Source organism: Acartia tonsa, chromosome 7 (assembly GCF_053477335.1).
Source record: "Acartia tonsa isolate MP-2025a chromosome 7, ASM5347733v1, whole genome shotgun sequence".
Classification (NCBI taxonomy): Eukaryota; Metazoa; Arthropoda; class Copepoda; order Calanoida; family Acartiidae; genus Acartia; species Acartia tonsa.
Genome location: NC_137266.1, coordinates 15,584,192 through 15,601,563, shown reverse-complemented (window position 1 = coordinate 15,601,563; position 17,372 = coordinate 15,584,192). Strand labels below are relative to the sequence as shown.

The following is a 17,372-nucleotide window of genomic DNA, read 5'->3' as shown; positions in this document are numbered from 1 at the left end:
TCCTTTTCGTAACATTGCCCCATAAGGGCCGATTCGGCGTATTTTTAAAATGCCTTTTTATAGTTAGGTTAGGTTATATTGGGTTAGGTGATTGCCCCACAGGGTTAGGTAATTGGCCCCGCAGGGTTAGAGCCCCCCCACAGCGGTCTAAGGCCGGACATTTCGCCAAAAATCAACATTGGAATTCCTCAAAATAAATAAATTATTTTGAAAATATATACCCTATCTCATATGAAACCGAAGAGTTTTTGTCTTTTCAACTATTGGTTGATGAATTATGAACTTTGAAACATGAAGGTTCAGGATTATTTTCACGTCATGAATTTTGCCTTTTGAATTTTCACCATCTTTGGAAAAAATATTTTTTTTCAGTGTTACATTGATACAATGAAGCTTCTTAACCTATTTATATTCATAATATTACATGATATATTAGGAAACTGGGGTTTTAGATTTTTTAAAAACTTTTTTATCCATTTTATAGTTGTTTTTAAAAAAAATTATGTCATTTCCTAAATATTTTTGCAAAAAATGTTGGCAATAATTTTCAGTTTTTTAAGTTTTTCACCAAAAACCGGGCCCCGCAACATACCAAACCATATATTATTCTTAATATACAGGTATAATGCCATAGTTTAATGTTTAGTTTAGGTTGTTGCAGGGCCCGGTTTCTTTCAAAATTTTAACTTTAATTTTAGGGGCCAGACTCTAAAATTCCAATATAAGAAAAACATTTTTTTACAATTTTTTTATTTCCTCTGTTAATTTTAATTTCTGATGCATTTAAACTGCCCACAAAGAGCCTATGCTAGATTAAGAGACTTTCAGAGATTTAAAATGAATGTTTTAATTTTTTTAAGGGGGGTGGCGGGAGGGTTAATGCATCCTTTTTCGTAATCCATGCGCAAATGGCACTAAAATCGGAATTTCGTTATTAAACTTGGCATAAGTATTCCTTGGTAGGCCTATTTTCCCTAAATCAAACAAAAAGGTGGAAAAGTGATGGCTAACGGCTGGTGGCTCAGCCATATAGCCTTTTTTGGCCAATTTCAGGGCAAATCCATTAGTTATTACGTAGAGAACAACTTCTTGAAACATAATTTTGCTTTTATTCATGTTAAATGTTACTAATAACCATTTTAAAAATTTCTTGTACCAGCCGCTTAACGGCTAGAGAACCAGTTGAAAACGGCTGAGAGTGGCCAAGAGTATGATGTGTAGATAGGGCTTGTGTCGTGTCTAGGGGTAGGTTTTCATGGGTGCTGAGCTTAAAAATACTCTGAAAAATAGTGGGGGCTAATTCATATGGCAGCTGGGTAACGGCTGCTGCTCAGCTGTTAGCCATTTTACATGACTATTTAATAATATTTTAACATCAAATGTTTAGGCATAGTCCCTATCCTAACCTAAAATAACGACGAATAGCCCCTTAAGGTGCGTTGCCATGAAATGGACTATTCCCAAATATTTCAGTAGAATTAAACTTCTTCAATTAATTTTCGTATTCTAATTAATTTTATTGGATATATTAATAACAAAATTTTACAATTTCTAGATTTAGCTATTAAACAGCTGAAAACATTAGGTACTAGATTAAGTATTATTACTTATCTAAGAGAAAATAACTTCGTAAAAAAGGTGAAGAAACTTCAATTAGTTGTATCAAATGTATGTTGCACAAAGTTTGGTGATTGGGCATTTACCTTTATATAATCATTTCTACAGTAATGTTTATTAATGCTGCAAGGTTTTTAAACGTTTTATTGCTTAGAAACATCGAATTTAGGCTCTCTGCCACTTAAGAAAATAGTATGAAAATATGAAATTTTAGCTAAGTTTCAAAGTATTTTCTAGACTAGTTGGCTTTTGTTTTTCTTTTCTAAATGAATATACAAGTTGTATTGAGTAATAATAAGGCGCATGCTTTTTATTTTGAACGATTCTATCAACTACAAGCTGAGAAAATTGACTTTGAGTAGAGGTAGGTGAAATGTCCACCAAAATGCCAAAATAGACCACTGTGCCCCCGCAGGTACTAGAAATATGAGAAAAGTTACTGTGAAAATACGAAGAATCACCCCATAAGGTGCGATGTTACGAAAGGGACTATACCCAAAGATTTAATTGTTAATAATTTTCTATGATTAAAGGAGATAGAAAAGGAAATATGACCAGTTGGCTGGCTAAAACAACAAAAGATTGCTCAGAAATATTTGACAGGCAAAGAAATTCAATAAAGTTTCAGCAATTTTCGGAGGCTTATTATTCTAATCTAATTTTTTTAAGATTTAACTTTAATGGAAAAAATTCTGAATCTATTTGAAAAATCCCAAAAGTCAAAATTGATATATTGTAAATTGATTTTTAGATTCCAATTCAAGTGTGTAGATTATATTTTTTCATATATTTCATGTTTTTTTTAAATTCTGAGCTTATATAAACTTTGTTTATACTACTTTAGTCCCTTTATATAATGGAGAAAATTTCAAATTTCATAATTTAATTTTTAACTCTTTCAGGATAGAACATTTACAAATGGATGACAAATCCTTAAAGTCCTCCAGTTCCTTCTACAGCTCAGGCTCAAGCTATCCAGATTATGAGAGCTCCTACAATACTTCACCTCAATCAGAGAGTCCATCAACAAGTCAAAGATTTATGATTTTCAGCAAAGCTAAATGTAAATCTTGTGTGAAGAAAAGATTCTTTAAAATCTGTCAAAAGTGTGGTTCTTCTGTGTTGATAAAAAGAAATGTTTCTGCTGTGAGGAAATATCAACCTAATGACTCAACAAGTGAAAGCTAATCCAATACTGCAATGTTAGATCAGCAATTAGAAATGTCATAAGTGATTAAAACATATCAAATTCAAATATCAACTTAGTATTCAAGATTATTTAAGAAATAAATTACTGTCACCCAAATCTTTTATTCCAGTTTAAAACAAGGCAGATTTATAAGTATTTTCAAATCATATTATTTGCTCTATGAGTAAAAGAAAAATATTTTAGACCCCATGTTTAGACATGTTTTAGACCCCTTTAAATCTATAAATAAACAAAATGAGATGGTAATGGTTATTTTAAAAGCTTAAGAAAATTTTAACTTGAAAGGGGGGGGGCGAAAGTGACACTTTTTGAAACCAAAACTAAAAGTCAACAAAGGAACTCAACTAAAAAAAGAGTTACAGGTCTGAGATTTTGCATGGCAGTTGCTTTATAGGGGTACAATATGGAACTGTGAAGAAACGGCGGCGCAACCGCCGAAAACCGCAGTTTCCCGCCGAAATTTATTTTGCCTTTTCTCAGCGGTTTTCGGCGGTTGCGCCGCCGTTTCTTCACAGTTCCATATTGTACCCCTATAAAGCAACTGCCATGCAAAATCTCAGACCTGTAACTCTTTTTTTAGTTGAGTTCCTTTGACTTTTAGTTTTGGTTTCAAAAAGTGTTACTTTCGCCCCCCCCCCCTTTCAAAAATGTATGTAGTTTAATAAAAATACAAAAAATAGATTGTTTTATTTTACTTTTCTTGTTCCATTTTAATATGCTGACAGAGAAAGGCCTCAGCTAGCCTAATTTATTTAGTTAATCAGATTAAAATATACAAGAATAAAGATTTTACTAAATCAAATTAGTATGTTACCTTAGGGCAGCTCTTTATGAATTAAAAATGGTAAAATTGTGAATTCAAAAGACCTTCACTTTTTGTTTCGGTACGCATGCCTTGCCGTACACGAAATCTTAATCTCCAAGCCCTCCGAATGACCAACATGTGAATGTTTACAAATGTGTATTTATTACCATGAAAACGGTGAATCTAAAACAAAAATATAAAAATTAATTACATAGTATTAATGGTTTATTATTTTTGTATATCGAGGTTGCGTGATTTCAATTTAATTAAAAATATAAAATTTCTAAAAAACTTTAAATTGGCACGAAACATATTAAATAGCATCAGAAATTGATAATTTTAGATTCAAATGATCAATAAAATTAAGGAAAATATTCGTATGTCAAAAGTTAGCAGTTAAATGGTCTATTTGTTGAAAAATTAATGTTTTAAATTTCTTCGTGAAAATATACCATACTACACTTATTATTAAGAATTAAAATAAATTCTTACCACATTATGATGTCAAACTAAGCAGGAAGGCTTATTTGAGATCTTCCACGGATTAGAGCGCATGTATATCCATCCAATACATTATTTTTATTCACGTAGCTCTTCACATGGGAATCAACAAGGAAAAATGTGCGCGCCTTTGTTTGTTTACAAGCGAAGCGCGGAGATAGTTAGGAATGCCGCGTAACACTCATTCTCTGGTGTAAGGAAAAGGGAATTAATGGGTTCAAACTTGCCAGGGAATACAAGAAAAATCATTCCAACACACACCCGTCTAGTCACTGGGAATCGAACACAATAACTCATCTTAACATCATGCGTGCAGACAGTGTCCACAAATCACAATCTCATAACGCATAAATTACAAGAGTTTAAAATGGCATGGCCATCAGGCCTAAAATTAATTATGGTAACTTACGAACACCACAATAACTCAAACCGACTCCACTACCACATAAGGATAGGAATAAGGAATGGGAAAAGCATTCAACATTCATGAATTGCACATTTACCACTCACACATCTCATTAATCATGGCCTCATAATCTCAATTAAAGTTAGAATTACAGACCATGTAATTGCGAATACATGAATTAATAATCAATAGTACCTAAACTTTGATTAGGTACCTACATAATAATAGGCAAATGATTTTTATATTAAAAATCGCATCAATAATTAAATAATCAACTCAAACTTTTAATCAAAAGAAAGAAAGATTAAATAATGACATTTTTTCTACTAAATCTTTTTGCTAGAAAAGAAAAATAGAATTTTCATAAAAAACTTCTCAAAATTAAGCATTTTCTCCAGCGGAAAAATACTCGGGCTTACATCTAGACATTCTTAGATAAAATAGGTAAATCCTTAAATCTAACATGTTTAATAAAATAGATACTTAAATCTAAATAAAATATGACTGTGAAAAAAATCATCAAACATCGGAAAATTAAAATCTCATAATTTTAAATCTTCGTGAATCAAAATTGCGTAAAATAAAATTGCAATTGAAATATGCAAATTAAATTACCAAAATAAAACAAAAGCTCAATTATAAGAAAAGAACTTCTCTAAATGCTGAGTTTGCAATTTCTCTCTGTTTTAAGAAGAAAGCAACTTGTACATATTCATACAGTCAAAATTAAGGCAATTTGGGGCCTCAGTTAGAATGAACCCCTCAAGATACAAACTAACCAATCTTTCAAATATTAATAATGCCATGTTCCAGCTATCCTGACGGACGTTATGTCTTCCATCACAATTTTTTGATACTGCATAATTTCCGACAGGATTTCTGGCGCAGGGCTCCATCAACTGAAAATAAACATAATTAGTGATGTTTAAATCAAATCAAAAATTAAAAGAATCATGAATAACTCAAGAAACTTTAGAATCATCAATCAAAGCAATCAAAATAAAATTATCTTATGCTTTAGTTTTGCCGTTCTGTAGTATGTCTGGCCGAGGTAACAGAGCTAAGATACACTATAGAGCGGTCTTATTAAGCTTAAATCTTCGAACTCAAAGAATCTACTTAATTCAAGACGAAAAAAATCTGCATTTTTCTTTAGGTACATCGGTTAAGAGGTAAATAGAAATAATTTTAATATATATGTAATATTAAATTATCTATGTGATTATAATAAATCTTAAAGAAATATTTGTATGATGTAAAAAATTTCATTGTGTTACTTTTTATCATATCGAATTTCAATTAAACAAGGATAAAAATGTTCGAATTTGCGTAGGTACCTAGGAAAATTTCCGCGAAAAAAATCCCTGGTCCCGGAAAGACTTAAATCATTGAAAAAACTTGCGTAAACGTATAAATAACTTAAGTTTGCATTTCAAATGAAAAATCTTGCGTCGATTTGAAAGTTTAAACGAAATTGAGTCAAAATTTGCGTTTTTTGTCTTTCGAAAAAAATGTCTGATAAATCTACCGTAAAAATAAAATTCAAAGTTAAACAAGAACGATACTTATACTAAACTTTGGGTAGATTGATCTTGAGCAGACGTCTTGCGGAAGTCTCGTTACTCGTGGCGGCTGCGTCATCTGATAATTTGAACTTGCAAACCACGGTCCTCCCACCTGGGCGCACTTCTTCCACACGCCCCAATCTGAACTTCTTCATCAAATTTGTGCTATCGTCGATCAGCACCACGTCTCCCGGCTCGAGCAGCACCTTGTTGCTGCGCCACTTGACGGACTTGAGTAGCTCAGGCATGAGCTGCTCCTTGTACACCTGATGGAACTGACGGGTCAACTCCTCCAAGTTCTCCAGCCTCCTGGTGATGGGCTCTTTACAACCTGTCTCAAAGGTGCAGATTGCATCGTTGGTCCTGCCGCCTAACAGATCAGCAGGTGAAATTATTCTCCAGCAATTGACGTCATCTCCTTGGGTGGCATAGGTCAATGGCTTAGAATTCAAGACTTTTGCAGTCTCAGCACACAACACCAATAAATCATTGAAGGTTACAGTAGCACCAGCCAACTTCTTGTTCAACACACGCTTGACCAGCCCAACCTGCCTCTCCACAGTACCCACGAACAAGTGTGCTGCGGTGGGCACCAGATGCCATTCAAAATGCATTCGGGTATCCTTCAAAAGTTCATCCATAATTCGCTTGGCACCGGCCATATTGGTGCCTCTGTCTGTGGTAACCCTTCTAGGCATATTGTAAAACGCCTGAAGTTTTCTCAAGCCGACCAGCACGGCTTCAGTTGAATAATCAGTCAACACATCAACAAACACAGCCTGTGTAAATCTACAGGCCACAATCAACAACCAAACTTTGTACTTGGTCTTGGAACTCCTGGTACCAACGCCAGGCTTCGTAACTTCGATCGGCCCCGCAAGGTCCATATGCACCTCCTTGAAGGGCACAGAGGGCTCGACACGATCTGGCAGAATATTAGCAATTGCGGGACTCGAACGCTTGGCATATTCAATGGAACATGCAGCACAACTCTTGACCACTTTCATAGCCTCCATGCGGCCATGTGTGATCCATGCATACCTGCGGCTTTGCGCCAACGTCTTACGATGGCCTCCATGCCCCAATTCATCGTGGGACTGTTGAAGGATGAGCCGCGCCAGCCTGTTGTGGCGGCTGAGCAAGACAACACCTGGGCTGTCCTTCATAATCTTCCTGGGGCCTCCAGCAGCGGCCTCAAGAGCCTCATCTCCTCTCCCGGACATTTTCAATATTGTAAATGTCCTAAGAGGATAACATCCATCATGACCCACAATGGGCCAACAAACCTGGACCTTGTGATGATACGGTTGAAGGGAGTCAAATTTCCCCTCGGCGTCCATGGTCATCTCCTCCTCTTGGTTGAAGGAAGTCAAAAACAGGTCACAAACAGAATCCATGTATGTATTTGTGAAAGTATAGTTCTCATGATACTTAGAACTATCATTGTTGCTAACACCATCCTCATTTGCTGCAACGCCACGTTTCTTGATAAGCAGCGTTTTAAAGCAGTTGGCAGCCTTAAGAACTGCGGCCACAGTCCTCCTTGCCTGCCTGTAGGTCCTTCTTGCCAGAGACCTCCAAAAATCATTGTCCACTACCTGTGTGAACATTACCTTGAGCTTCGCCATCTTGGGATTTAGCTCGCTCTCGGGAATGGATGCATTTACCTCACCCGCCGTCTTAACGGGCCACTGGTCCTGTTCCAGGCGCAACCAGCTTGGACCTTCCTGGTATGTAGATCCAGGTTGTACATCCTCAATCGTACACAAACCACGCGTTGCCAGATCGGCAATGTTGTGCTGGGTTGGAGCCCATCTCCAATCTTCAGGGCTCGTCAACTGTTGTATCTCGGAAACACGATGACTGTTAAAAACATTTAACATAACACTGTCACTGGATAGCTGAGCTAGGGCGCAGCTGCTATCACTAAAAAACACTTTGCCAGAAATGTTGAAAGGTAGGGCTCTGGCAACAGTATCCACAAGCCTTGCCAAAATTAGACAACTAAGCATTTCTAACCTTGGTATAGACTCAATCTTCACTGGTGCGACACGTGACTTGGCGCAACACAAAACTACATCATATCCTCCAGGAACTGGCCATCTCAGGTAGGTGATGGCTGCATAGGCCTGGTTAGATGCATCGCAGAAACCAACAAGCATTGGAAGCCCCAACGGCTTATCAGGAACCATCGAACGTCTGAACGACACGTTTCCAAGTGCCGAACGGTCCTGGAGGCTGGACACAAGCTCCGACCTCAACTCTCCAGGTATAACATCATCCCAGTTGCATCCATGTATGCAAACTGAGCGCAGACAAAGCTTGGACTTAAGCAGCAATGGCGCTGCTAGACCCATTGGGTCATAAAGTTGTTGCACAATTCTCCAAACTTCACGTTTAGTTATCAACTCAGGTAGACTTCTCCAGAGATCCTCCAGATCTAGATCCTCCAGTAACTTTCTACCCTTAATCTTCTCGCCGTGGTTGGCTCTGACAGGTAGGAACAACTTATCCTGTTTAGGGTCCCATACAAGGCCCAGAACTTTTACACTGTCAACATCATCTCCAGAATAAACAACAGATTTAAACTTGAAATTGCCAGGTGCAATCATATCCTCCAGCTCTTGGACCAGCTGGACAGCTTCAGGTTTGCTGTTATGACCGCTCAAACAGTCATCCACGTAAGTACAAGTCTCCAATTTGACCGATGGAGGATCTTGATACAAAATAAATTCAGAACTGAGTGGTTGCTGAACATCTCTCCACACATCCTGCTGGGCTACAACGTCACAACCTCTAATCTTCTCAGATCCATAAACATCTTGAACATCCTGCTGGGAACGTCCACCAAAAATACGACCAGTGAGTCTGAGGGCGGTCACGGCCATATCTCCAGCCAAGGCCTCACCAAAGTTGATGGTTTTGGTAAGGTAGACCTCTGGCTCTCCATCAACTGTATCAGCGAAAAAAACACGTTTCAGCTGAGAATCTTCATAGGTAGCTAATAATGAATTATAGAACTTCTGAATATCAGCCACGAATGCACACTTATAACTTCTGAACCGGATAAGATTGTGCATCAGAGTATATAATGGAACTGGGCCGTCCATCATAATACTATTGAGGCTTAGCCCCTTGCAGCAGAGGCTAGAATTGGCGCATATCCTCAAGGGCGTGGAAATAGACTCTTTATATGCGCAGACTAGGCTCGAATAATACACGGGCTTAGTATAAGCTAGGTCTTCTGGCGAAGCTTTCTGATACACTCCACGAGACACAGCTTCTTGAAACACTTGGCAGAAGGTGCTGTATTCACCTTTTTTAATCATTCTCTGCCGGTCACGTAAGCAGATCTTATAGGCCTGCTCTGAATTGTCAAATAACACACTTGGCGGCTGCTTGTAGGGATATGAGGCCGTCCAAATATGGTTCTCAAGATCTAATGTCAGACCTTCTTCAATCAGCTGCCGCTTACGCACATCCAAGGCGGACTGCCCGGCGGCTATGGCGGCGCAATGACGGCAGTTCTTACAACCGCTGCACATTGATGGCGGCTGTATTCCCAAACTCTCAGTACTCAGGAACTCCATCTTGCTGACCTCCAACTTCACAGCTTTACAGGCGACAGGATTAGCAACAGTCCTGCCATCTGCAGACACAACTAAATAGCCTGTACCAAATAAGCTTCTGTACAGTCTAGAATCACCAACCATTTTATCTGCACACGGGAACATAGCTGGTGTTAAATGGCCGATTAAAACATCAATCTTGCCGTCGACCATAGAAAAATTATCAGGCTTCATGTTGAAAATGTCGGCGGCGGCTGTAGGATCAATAGAACGCAACCCTTCTTCAGTACCAATGCTGGGCACTACCGCCGCCTCCAGAATATGTGAATTCCGGTTGCGGTCAACCAAACAAATCTTGACTGTAGGACATGCTTGGCTCTTTCCATCTGCCAGAGAAATAGTAGCTGTTCGACCAGTTGATGGCAACTCTAACTTCTTGGCAATACTTCTAGAAATCAACGTCAAATTTGCTCCACTGTCCCACATGGCATTGACGGTGACTTGACGTTTGTCAGCCGCCAACGCCGGGACCTGCTGCAACATCAGCATAAAATTGTTCTTGCTAAACAATTGTGATTCATACACTGCCGCAACTTGTCCACTAGCAACTGATTCATGTAATAATGAATTATGAGGCTGGTTGCAACTGTCAATGGTACAGCTGCCAAGCTTATCGGCTCTGGGACAATCGGCCACCCGATGCCCTTTTTGTAAGCAGAGCAAACAGGCGCCTATCTTCTTGATGAAGACTTTGCGTTCAGGAACAGACATATCCCTAAACTTGGAGCACTTAAACAACAGGTGATCAGAGTTACAACCTTCCGACGGGCAAGGCTGTTTCTTCTTGGTCTTAGCTGGAGACCCAGGTTTACCAACGGCTGTAGCTGCGGCCGCAGGATTACCTTTCTTCTTGGAGGGGGTGTCTACATCGATTGAACACCTCATCAAAATGGCGCCACGCTGTTCCTCTATAATCTTCAACAGCTTAGGAATATTTGGGGTATCCATCGAGCCCAACGCCAGGTTGAGCTTGTCCTGGAAATCACGTGGCAACTTTTTGGATAACATTTCCAAAAGAATAATGGTCAACCACTGGCTTGTGGTGACTTCCTCATCATCATCATCTTTAGTCAGCTGCTCGAGCTGGCTAACTGCACCACCAAACTCTGCTAAGACTGTCACAATCTGGTTGGAGTCCGACGGTTTAGGCTTCTTCTCCCATTGGTTGAAAAGGCAGAGCATCTGACGTGTTTTGGACTTAAAACGTGCGTCGAGGTAAGCCCATTGAGATTCATGTGATTGAATCTGAATTAACTGAAGTCTTAACTCTTTATTTTTGCAGACCTTTTCACTGCTCAACAATAACTGTAAATATGACGGGTCCTGTCCTACGGTAAGCTTTTTAAAATTGTCCTTGAAACTTACGTAGGCTGACTCTGAGCCGTCAAAGCTTGGAAGAAGACGTTCGTCGACACGATTCATATATCCTGGCGTGAACATAGAACCGGTGCCGAACTGTGGTGTGCCAAACGGCGACACAAATGGCGATGCTGTCGAAGCACCCGCCGTCGTTGTAGGCGGCTTCACAGGTTCAAGCTTAACCTCGGCCAGCCGTTTCATCAAAGCAGACAAAGTGTTTATAATTGGTTCTGGTAAGGGAAAGTATGACCCTTTAATAACCTTCACAATCTTTAAACAACGATCATATAGTTCAGCCTTATGGTCAGGCAAATTATCACCAACTAAATCAACAACACTTTGAATGTCACTAAGCTCCTCCATAGCATCTAGAGCATCTTTCAGAGCGTTATAATCTTTTTGCACAGTAATTATATTAGAATAAATGTCACTAAACTCCTCAAGCTCTTGGATTCTCACACCAAGCTTGCTAAAACCGACCATAATGCTATCGAATGTCTCGAACTTGTCATGGACAAGGATTGACTCCTTAGTGAAATGTCTAACATCAAGCTCTGAAGATTCACTGACCAACTTCATCACTTTATCTAGTTCACTGGTTAGGGCCTCGACGGCTGGGCGCAGCCGTAGTCCCAGTTGAGCGCCTTTATTCTTTTTAGGACCCATGATTGTCACAATAATTAACTGTACTGATTACGATTATAATAGTGTGTGGTAAGGTATCACAACCAACACATTCACAAAACTTCACAGATATTTTCTTAGCCGCATCTGTTCTGTCTCGTTTTCATTGTTTTGGTACGCATGCCTTGCCGTACACGAAATCTTAATCTCCAAGCCCTCCGAATGACCAACATGTGAATGTTTACAAATGTGTATTTATTACCATGAAAACGGTGAATCTAAAACAAAAATATAAAAATTAATTACATAGTATTAATGGTTTATTATTTTTGTATATCGAGGTTGCGTGATTTCAATTTAATTAAAAATATAAAATTTCTAAAAAACTTTAAATTGGCACGAAACATATTAAATAGCATCAGAAATTGATAATTTTAGATTCAAATGATCAATAAAATTAAGGAAAATATTCGTATGTCAAAAGTTAGCAGTTAAATGGTCTATTTGTTGAAAAATTAATGTTTTAAATTTCTTCGTGAAAATATACCATACTACACTTATTATTAAGAATTAAAATAAATTCTTACCACATTATGATGTCAAACTAAGCAGGAAGGCTTATTTGAGATCTTCCACGGATTAGAGCGCATGTATATCCATCCAATACATTATTTTTATTCACGTAGCTCTTCACATGGGAATCAACAAGGAAAAATGTGCGCGCCTTTGTTTGTTTACAAGCGAAGCGCGGAGATAGTTAGGAATGCCGCGTAACACACTCATTCTCTGGTGTAAGGAAAAGGGAATTAATGGGTTCAAACTTGCCAGGGAATACAAGAAAAATCATTCCAACACACTTTTTAAAATCTTAAATTTAAATAAAAATGAATACAATACACAAGAAAGATTATATCAAATTGAACCATATCTTTATACTTAACTAGCCTTGAGATGAATAAACTTATTTATGGTAAAGCATATTAGGTTAGATTACAGTTAAGACTTTATGCCTTTAGTCTAGAAAATAAAATAAATAAAAAAGGGATAGTTGCATGAAGTGCATTTAAAAAGTTTGATTGCAAGCATAAGTTAAAAGAATAAATTTATATTACAATACTTAGCAATCAATTAGGCACCACCAAAATAGTCCTCATGCTGTTTTTGTGAAAACAGGACAGCCATATGAGTTGCATATATACAAAAGACATGATTTTCAAGTCTTAATATTTTTAAAACTACCGGGTAGGAAATTTTAATTCTTTCAAATACATGTCCTATAGATGTAGTTTAAAGTATTAAATAGAAAAAATATCCGTTTACTACATTCAAGTTTAATGCACTACCCCTTTAAATTAGGCATTCACTTAATTTCAGCTTTTTGTAATGTCCATATGTCCTATGCATTATCCCTTACCCATTTTTGAAAACTTTCCTTCATTATAAGAAAAAAAATCATTAATATGGACTGGTAAAACAATTAAGATTGCGCCATTAATTAATCTTGTTGTCCTAACCTAATATTTCATCTTATTAAGTATACACATCTCTAAATCTACTTATATAGGCGTCATTCTCTAAATCCTTTAATCTTACAAGATGTAGACATCATAATAACTAACACATTTTGTAACTATTCTTTATCTGGAGTATAACTATACAACTTATAAATGAACTAACAGAAATAATGAATCTCAACACTAATCCTTTCGAGCTATTTCTTTACAATTTTAAAAGAAAACCAAAGGTCCAAATTGAAAACGATGGTCAGGTATGATATTTATCTTTTAGCCTGTCTATATTTTACTTTCGGAAAGTTAAAGTTTGTTGGGATGGTAAGACTTTCAAGAAGACAGGTCAGATTAATAAGGTCTCCTAAACTAACAGTATCTTTTATGCAAAGCAATTTTCGTAAAAATATAATAACTATATATCAACATAACAAGCTCGCCTTTATTAGACTTTAGGTTTGTTGACTTTAGATAATATTTTAGGAAATTACAGTACAAAATAAAAAGTTTTCAAAATTATGACTTTTTTTGTTTTTCCTGATGCATTAATTAGCTGGTGATGTGAAAGTTTTCCTTATATTAATAATTAAGCAGGTGGATAAATGCAGAAATGATATATTATGCTATGAATGTTGCATAGGTTTATATATTCCATTAGTACAAAAAAAAATTTCTTTTTCTATATGCATTTTTGATACAGAATAAAACGTTACAGTATGTCAAAATAAGACTACAGAATAATTGTCTTTTTATTAACACGCATTTTAAGTTACATCAAGTTATTATTTAATAAAAAATATAACTAAGTGTATACTTTTACATTAGAGTTAGATGTAGAATTAAAGAACACACAATTTGTCAGAGGTAAAATGAACGTGATGCTAATCTAGCAAAAAATATACATATCTTAAAGTTCTATACCTCAAGCTCAATTCTTAATGTTTTAAAACTACCATGTTTAAAATGAAAATCTCTTTGAATATATCCAAAACCTGGGAGAAGAGAATGTGGTTTTTACAAACAATTCTAAGTGAAAATTTCTCCACAACTCTATTCCCTTATTATACCCCCCCCCCCCTTCTTACCCACTTCCATTCAGTTACATCAAAACAGGTTTTACGCCAACTCTACGACAACAAACTATTTAATTTTTGGTAATTTCAAATGGAAAACATGAAAAATAAGACGTTTAGTTCAAATGCTTTTTGTAGAAATAACTCTTAAGTAAAATACTTTGTGCACTATCTCCCCACCTACAAAATTGACTATCCTAATGTAATTGTTGGTATAAAATAGGAAAACAACCCAATAAAATGCCAGTCAATTTTAATACAACAAGGATAAAAACTTTCAACAAAACGAGTGACAAAAATGTCAGCCAATATTGAATAAAATTGGCTGTGAGGCTAATTCATAATTCTAAATGTACGTTCATCTGTCTGTAATCAACTTGAAGCGTTATCCTCTTAGAATTTTTTTTTCAATTTTGAAAATTTGATTACCCTGCGGCTAGGCAGGAAAGGGGGCCGAGCGCTGCGGCTAGGCTGGCTAGGGAGCCGAGCGCTGCGGCTAGGCTGGCTAGGGAGCCGAGCGCTGCGGCCAGAGTTCATAGTTCGCTGTCGGGGGAGGGGGGGGGGTTGAATTGAAAAAAAAATTTCTAAGAGGGTAATACCCAACTTGACTCATTTAATCTGTCTGTCTGTCTGTCTATCTGTCTTTCAGTTCATAATCTACATATGTATGTTGTCACCCTTGTTATGTCAAACTCCGCAATATAAATGATCATTGTTGAGACAAAATGTTACAGATGCACAGCGGATGATAATTGTAGAAAATCTTTGCTTTGTAATGATTTGGTATGGTAGAAAGGGCTAAAGACTATACTGCTCATTGTAAAATCAACCTTAATTATTTACTACTAACAAAATGTTACATAAAATAAAACAAGGATTTATATATAGTCAAACGTCATGTCACTTATATAAATGGTCATAGGACAAACGCAGTAGTGGACACCTAACCTAACCAATTTTAGACTATCTTTTAGGTTTTTTTAATGCTTATTTGTACATTCATATCTTAACCTAACCAAATCTATATAGAAATACTGAATTCATTAATGTTTGAACTGAACAACCCCTGCGTTTGGGACTCCTGCGTTTGTCCTGGAACCATATAAATACTATGTTAGAATAAGTTATTATTTCAATTATTCAAGTGCTTCATTTTGAAGCAAGACTTTAAAAGAACTTTCCTAAATTTTAAGCCTTTATAAAAAAAACGCATTTTTATTGAAAAAGAGTTTATTCTCCGAAATATTAGTGTGGTAATTTTGAAGAAGTTTATTAAAAAGAAAATAAAAAGAAACTTTTAAACCAGCAAATATGACAAGCTCAATAACACCACTGAAAATTGTAAAAAAAAAAAAACTATGGTACATCAATGAATTAAAAATGGCCTACCTTGGAGTAGCAACGTGCCTATCCTTGATGACAGTGTAGTGAAGATGTCTATTAAATGTCTTCTTCACATTAGCCACATTCTCAACCTTGAAAATTAATTTTTATTTTTGACCGAATCATCTATAATACAAAGTAGATCGATGTCTGTGTGTCTATTTGTCTGTTTGTTTGTTTGTAGCAAAGGATCTCGCTAACCGCTGAACCAATCGGGTTCTCCTTTCCAGGGTAGCTCCTCATAGGTCCCGGGATGGTTTATAACTATTTTCTTGGGGGGTGGGACACCCCCAACCCCCCTAAAATTAAAAATACCAAAAAATATGCTGCGCTATTTACTCACGTATATTTGTACTTGTTATCGGAGAGGGCGTTTAATCTTAAAATAAAGTTATATTTTAAATGATCAAATTAAGACCACCTTACATAAACAGTTTCCCTTAGAGTGCGAAGTCGAGCACTTAAATCCCACATTCCTTATTTTTAAATTAATTGAAAATAATGAGATTGGGGTGAAGTTTTTTATTTTTTACCTATAATATTACAAAGTAGCTTGATGTCTGTCCGTCTGTCTATCCGTCTGAAGCTTAAGATCTCAGTAACCGCTGGACCGAATGGGCTCTACTCTTCAGGGAATATACCTACTAGTCCTGTGGTGGATTTAATCTTTTATCTTGAAGAAAAAAAATTTCTGGGGAAACTACTTCACATAAAATTGGCAGCACCAGAAAAAAATGTTTTTTTCTCATAGTTTTTTTCTTGAAATTTTTTTAAAATTACCTCTTGGGGCAAAGCCCCTAGAGGCTAGGGGCGAATCCGCTAGTATATTAAAACAGGTTAGGTAATGCTATGCTATTTTTTGGTACTTAATAGCCCCCGCATTAGCTAGCAAAATCATCCTCCCCATAATTTTGAATTTGTTTAAAAATGTAGGGGGGGGGGGAGATTCAAAAGCCCGATAGCCTTTTGGGGGAAAGCACAAAACATTTAAACACAGATTAATTGCAGCAAAGCTACTCTACAATACAAGTTACCTGTGCAACGTGTCTGACAGATATCTGCTTACGCCTGTCATGATCACTAACAGGAGCTGACATCTTGAGACAATAGTCTGAAACTACAAAACACAAAAATGCTATTTTATCTAACAAGGATGACAACCACTATAAGTAACAAAGTACAGAAATTAAAACAATTTTCATCTAAAATCCATAAAAAGCAAGAGAAACGATCAAACGGGGTTATAGATAAGATGGGTGATTGTTGTTGAAAAGCTCTTAAAATGTAATTTTTAAAGTTTAAAAATATTTTGCCCTTAACACAAAATTTTTCGCCATTGGAGAGAGTTATAGTGAATGTTTTTTAGATTAATATTTGCGAAAATTTGACTAACCCTCATAAAATCAAATATCCTTGAAACCGCCATGGAAAGGACAGTATTTTTTGTTTCTCCATTAAGATATTGCTAGCTAGCCATTGAAATGATCAAATTCTCTATTTTAGGAAAGTTACGTGCAATTCCTAAATTCAACAACTTATAACAATACTGTAAATATTCTACAACAACATAATTTCACATCAAAAAAAATATATGGATAGAAGATTTAACAATTCAAAATAGATATTAAGAATAAAACAATTATCCTTTCACGTCACAATCCTATAGTAGTTATTACTTGACTAAATCAGTGA

General features: G+C 36.5%; 2 protein-coding genes across 5 annotated transcripts in view; one reads left to right on the top strand and one right to left on the bottom strand.

The window, feature by feature from the left end:
- The window catches only part of Glyp (glycogen phosphorylase), a 148,892-nt gene extending 132,070 nt beyond the window's left edge, over nt 1-16,822 (bottom strand). For 2 of the 4 annotated variants that reach the window (XM_080167704.1, XM_080167703.1), the window contains exons 1-2: nt 16,715-16,822; nt 15,687-15,772 (exon numbers count right to left, since the gene is read on the bottom strand). In XM_080167704.1, the coding sequence (XP_080023830.1) occupies nt 15,687-15,772; nt 16,715-16,777 (149 nt within the window). In that variant the 5' untranslated portion in view covers nt 16,778-16,822. The remainder of the gene's footprint in view (nt 1-15,686; nt 15,773-16,714) is intronic. The other 2 variants (XM_080167706.1, XM_080167705.1) reach the window with 1 other exon arrangement.
- LOC145324946 (uncharacterized) lies at nt 2,154-2,923 on the top strand. Its single transcript, XM_080167708.1, has 2 exons — nt 2,154-2,220; nt 2,520-2,923. The coding sequence occupies exons 1-2, from the start codon at nt 2,168-2,170 to the stop codon at nt 2,803-2,805; spliced, it is 339 nt and encodes a 112-aa protein (XP_080023834.1). The 5' UTR covers nt 2,154-2,167; the 3' UTR covers nt 2,806-2,923.
- Nucleotides 16,823-17,372: the final 550 nt, after the last annotated feature.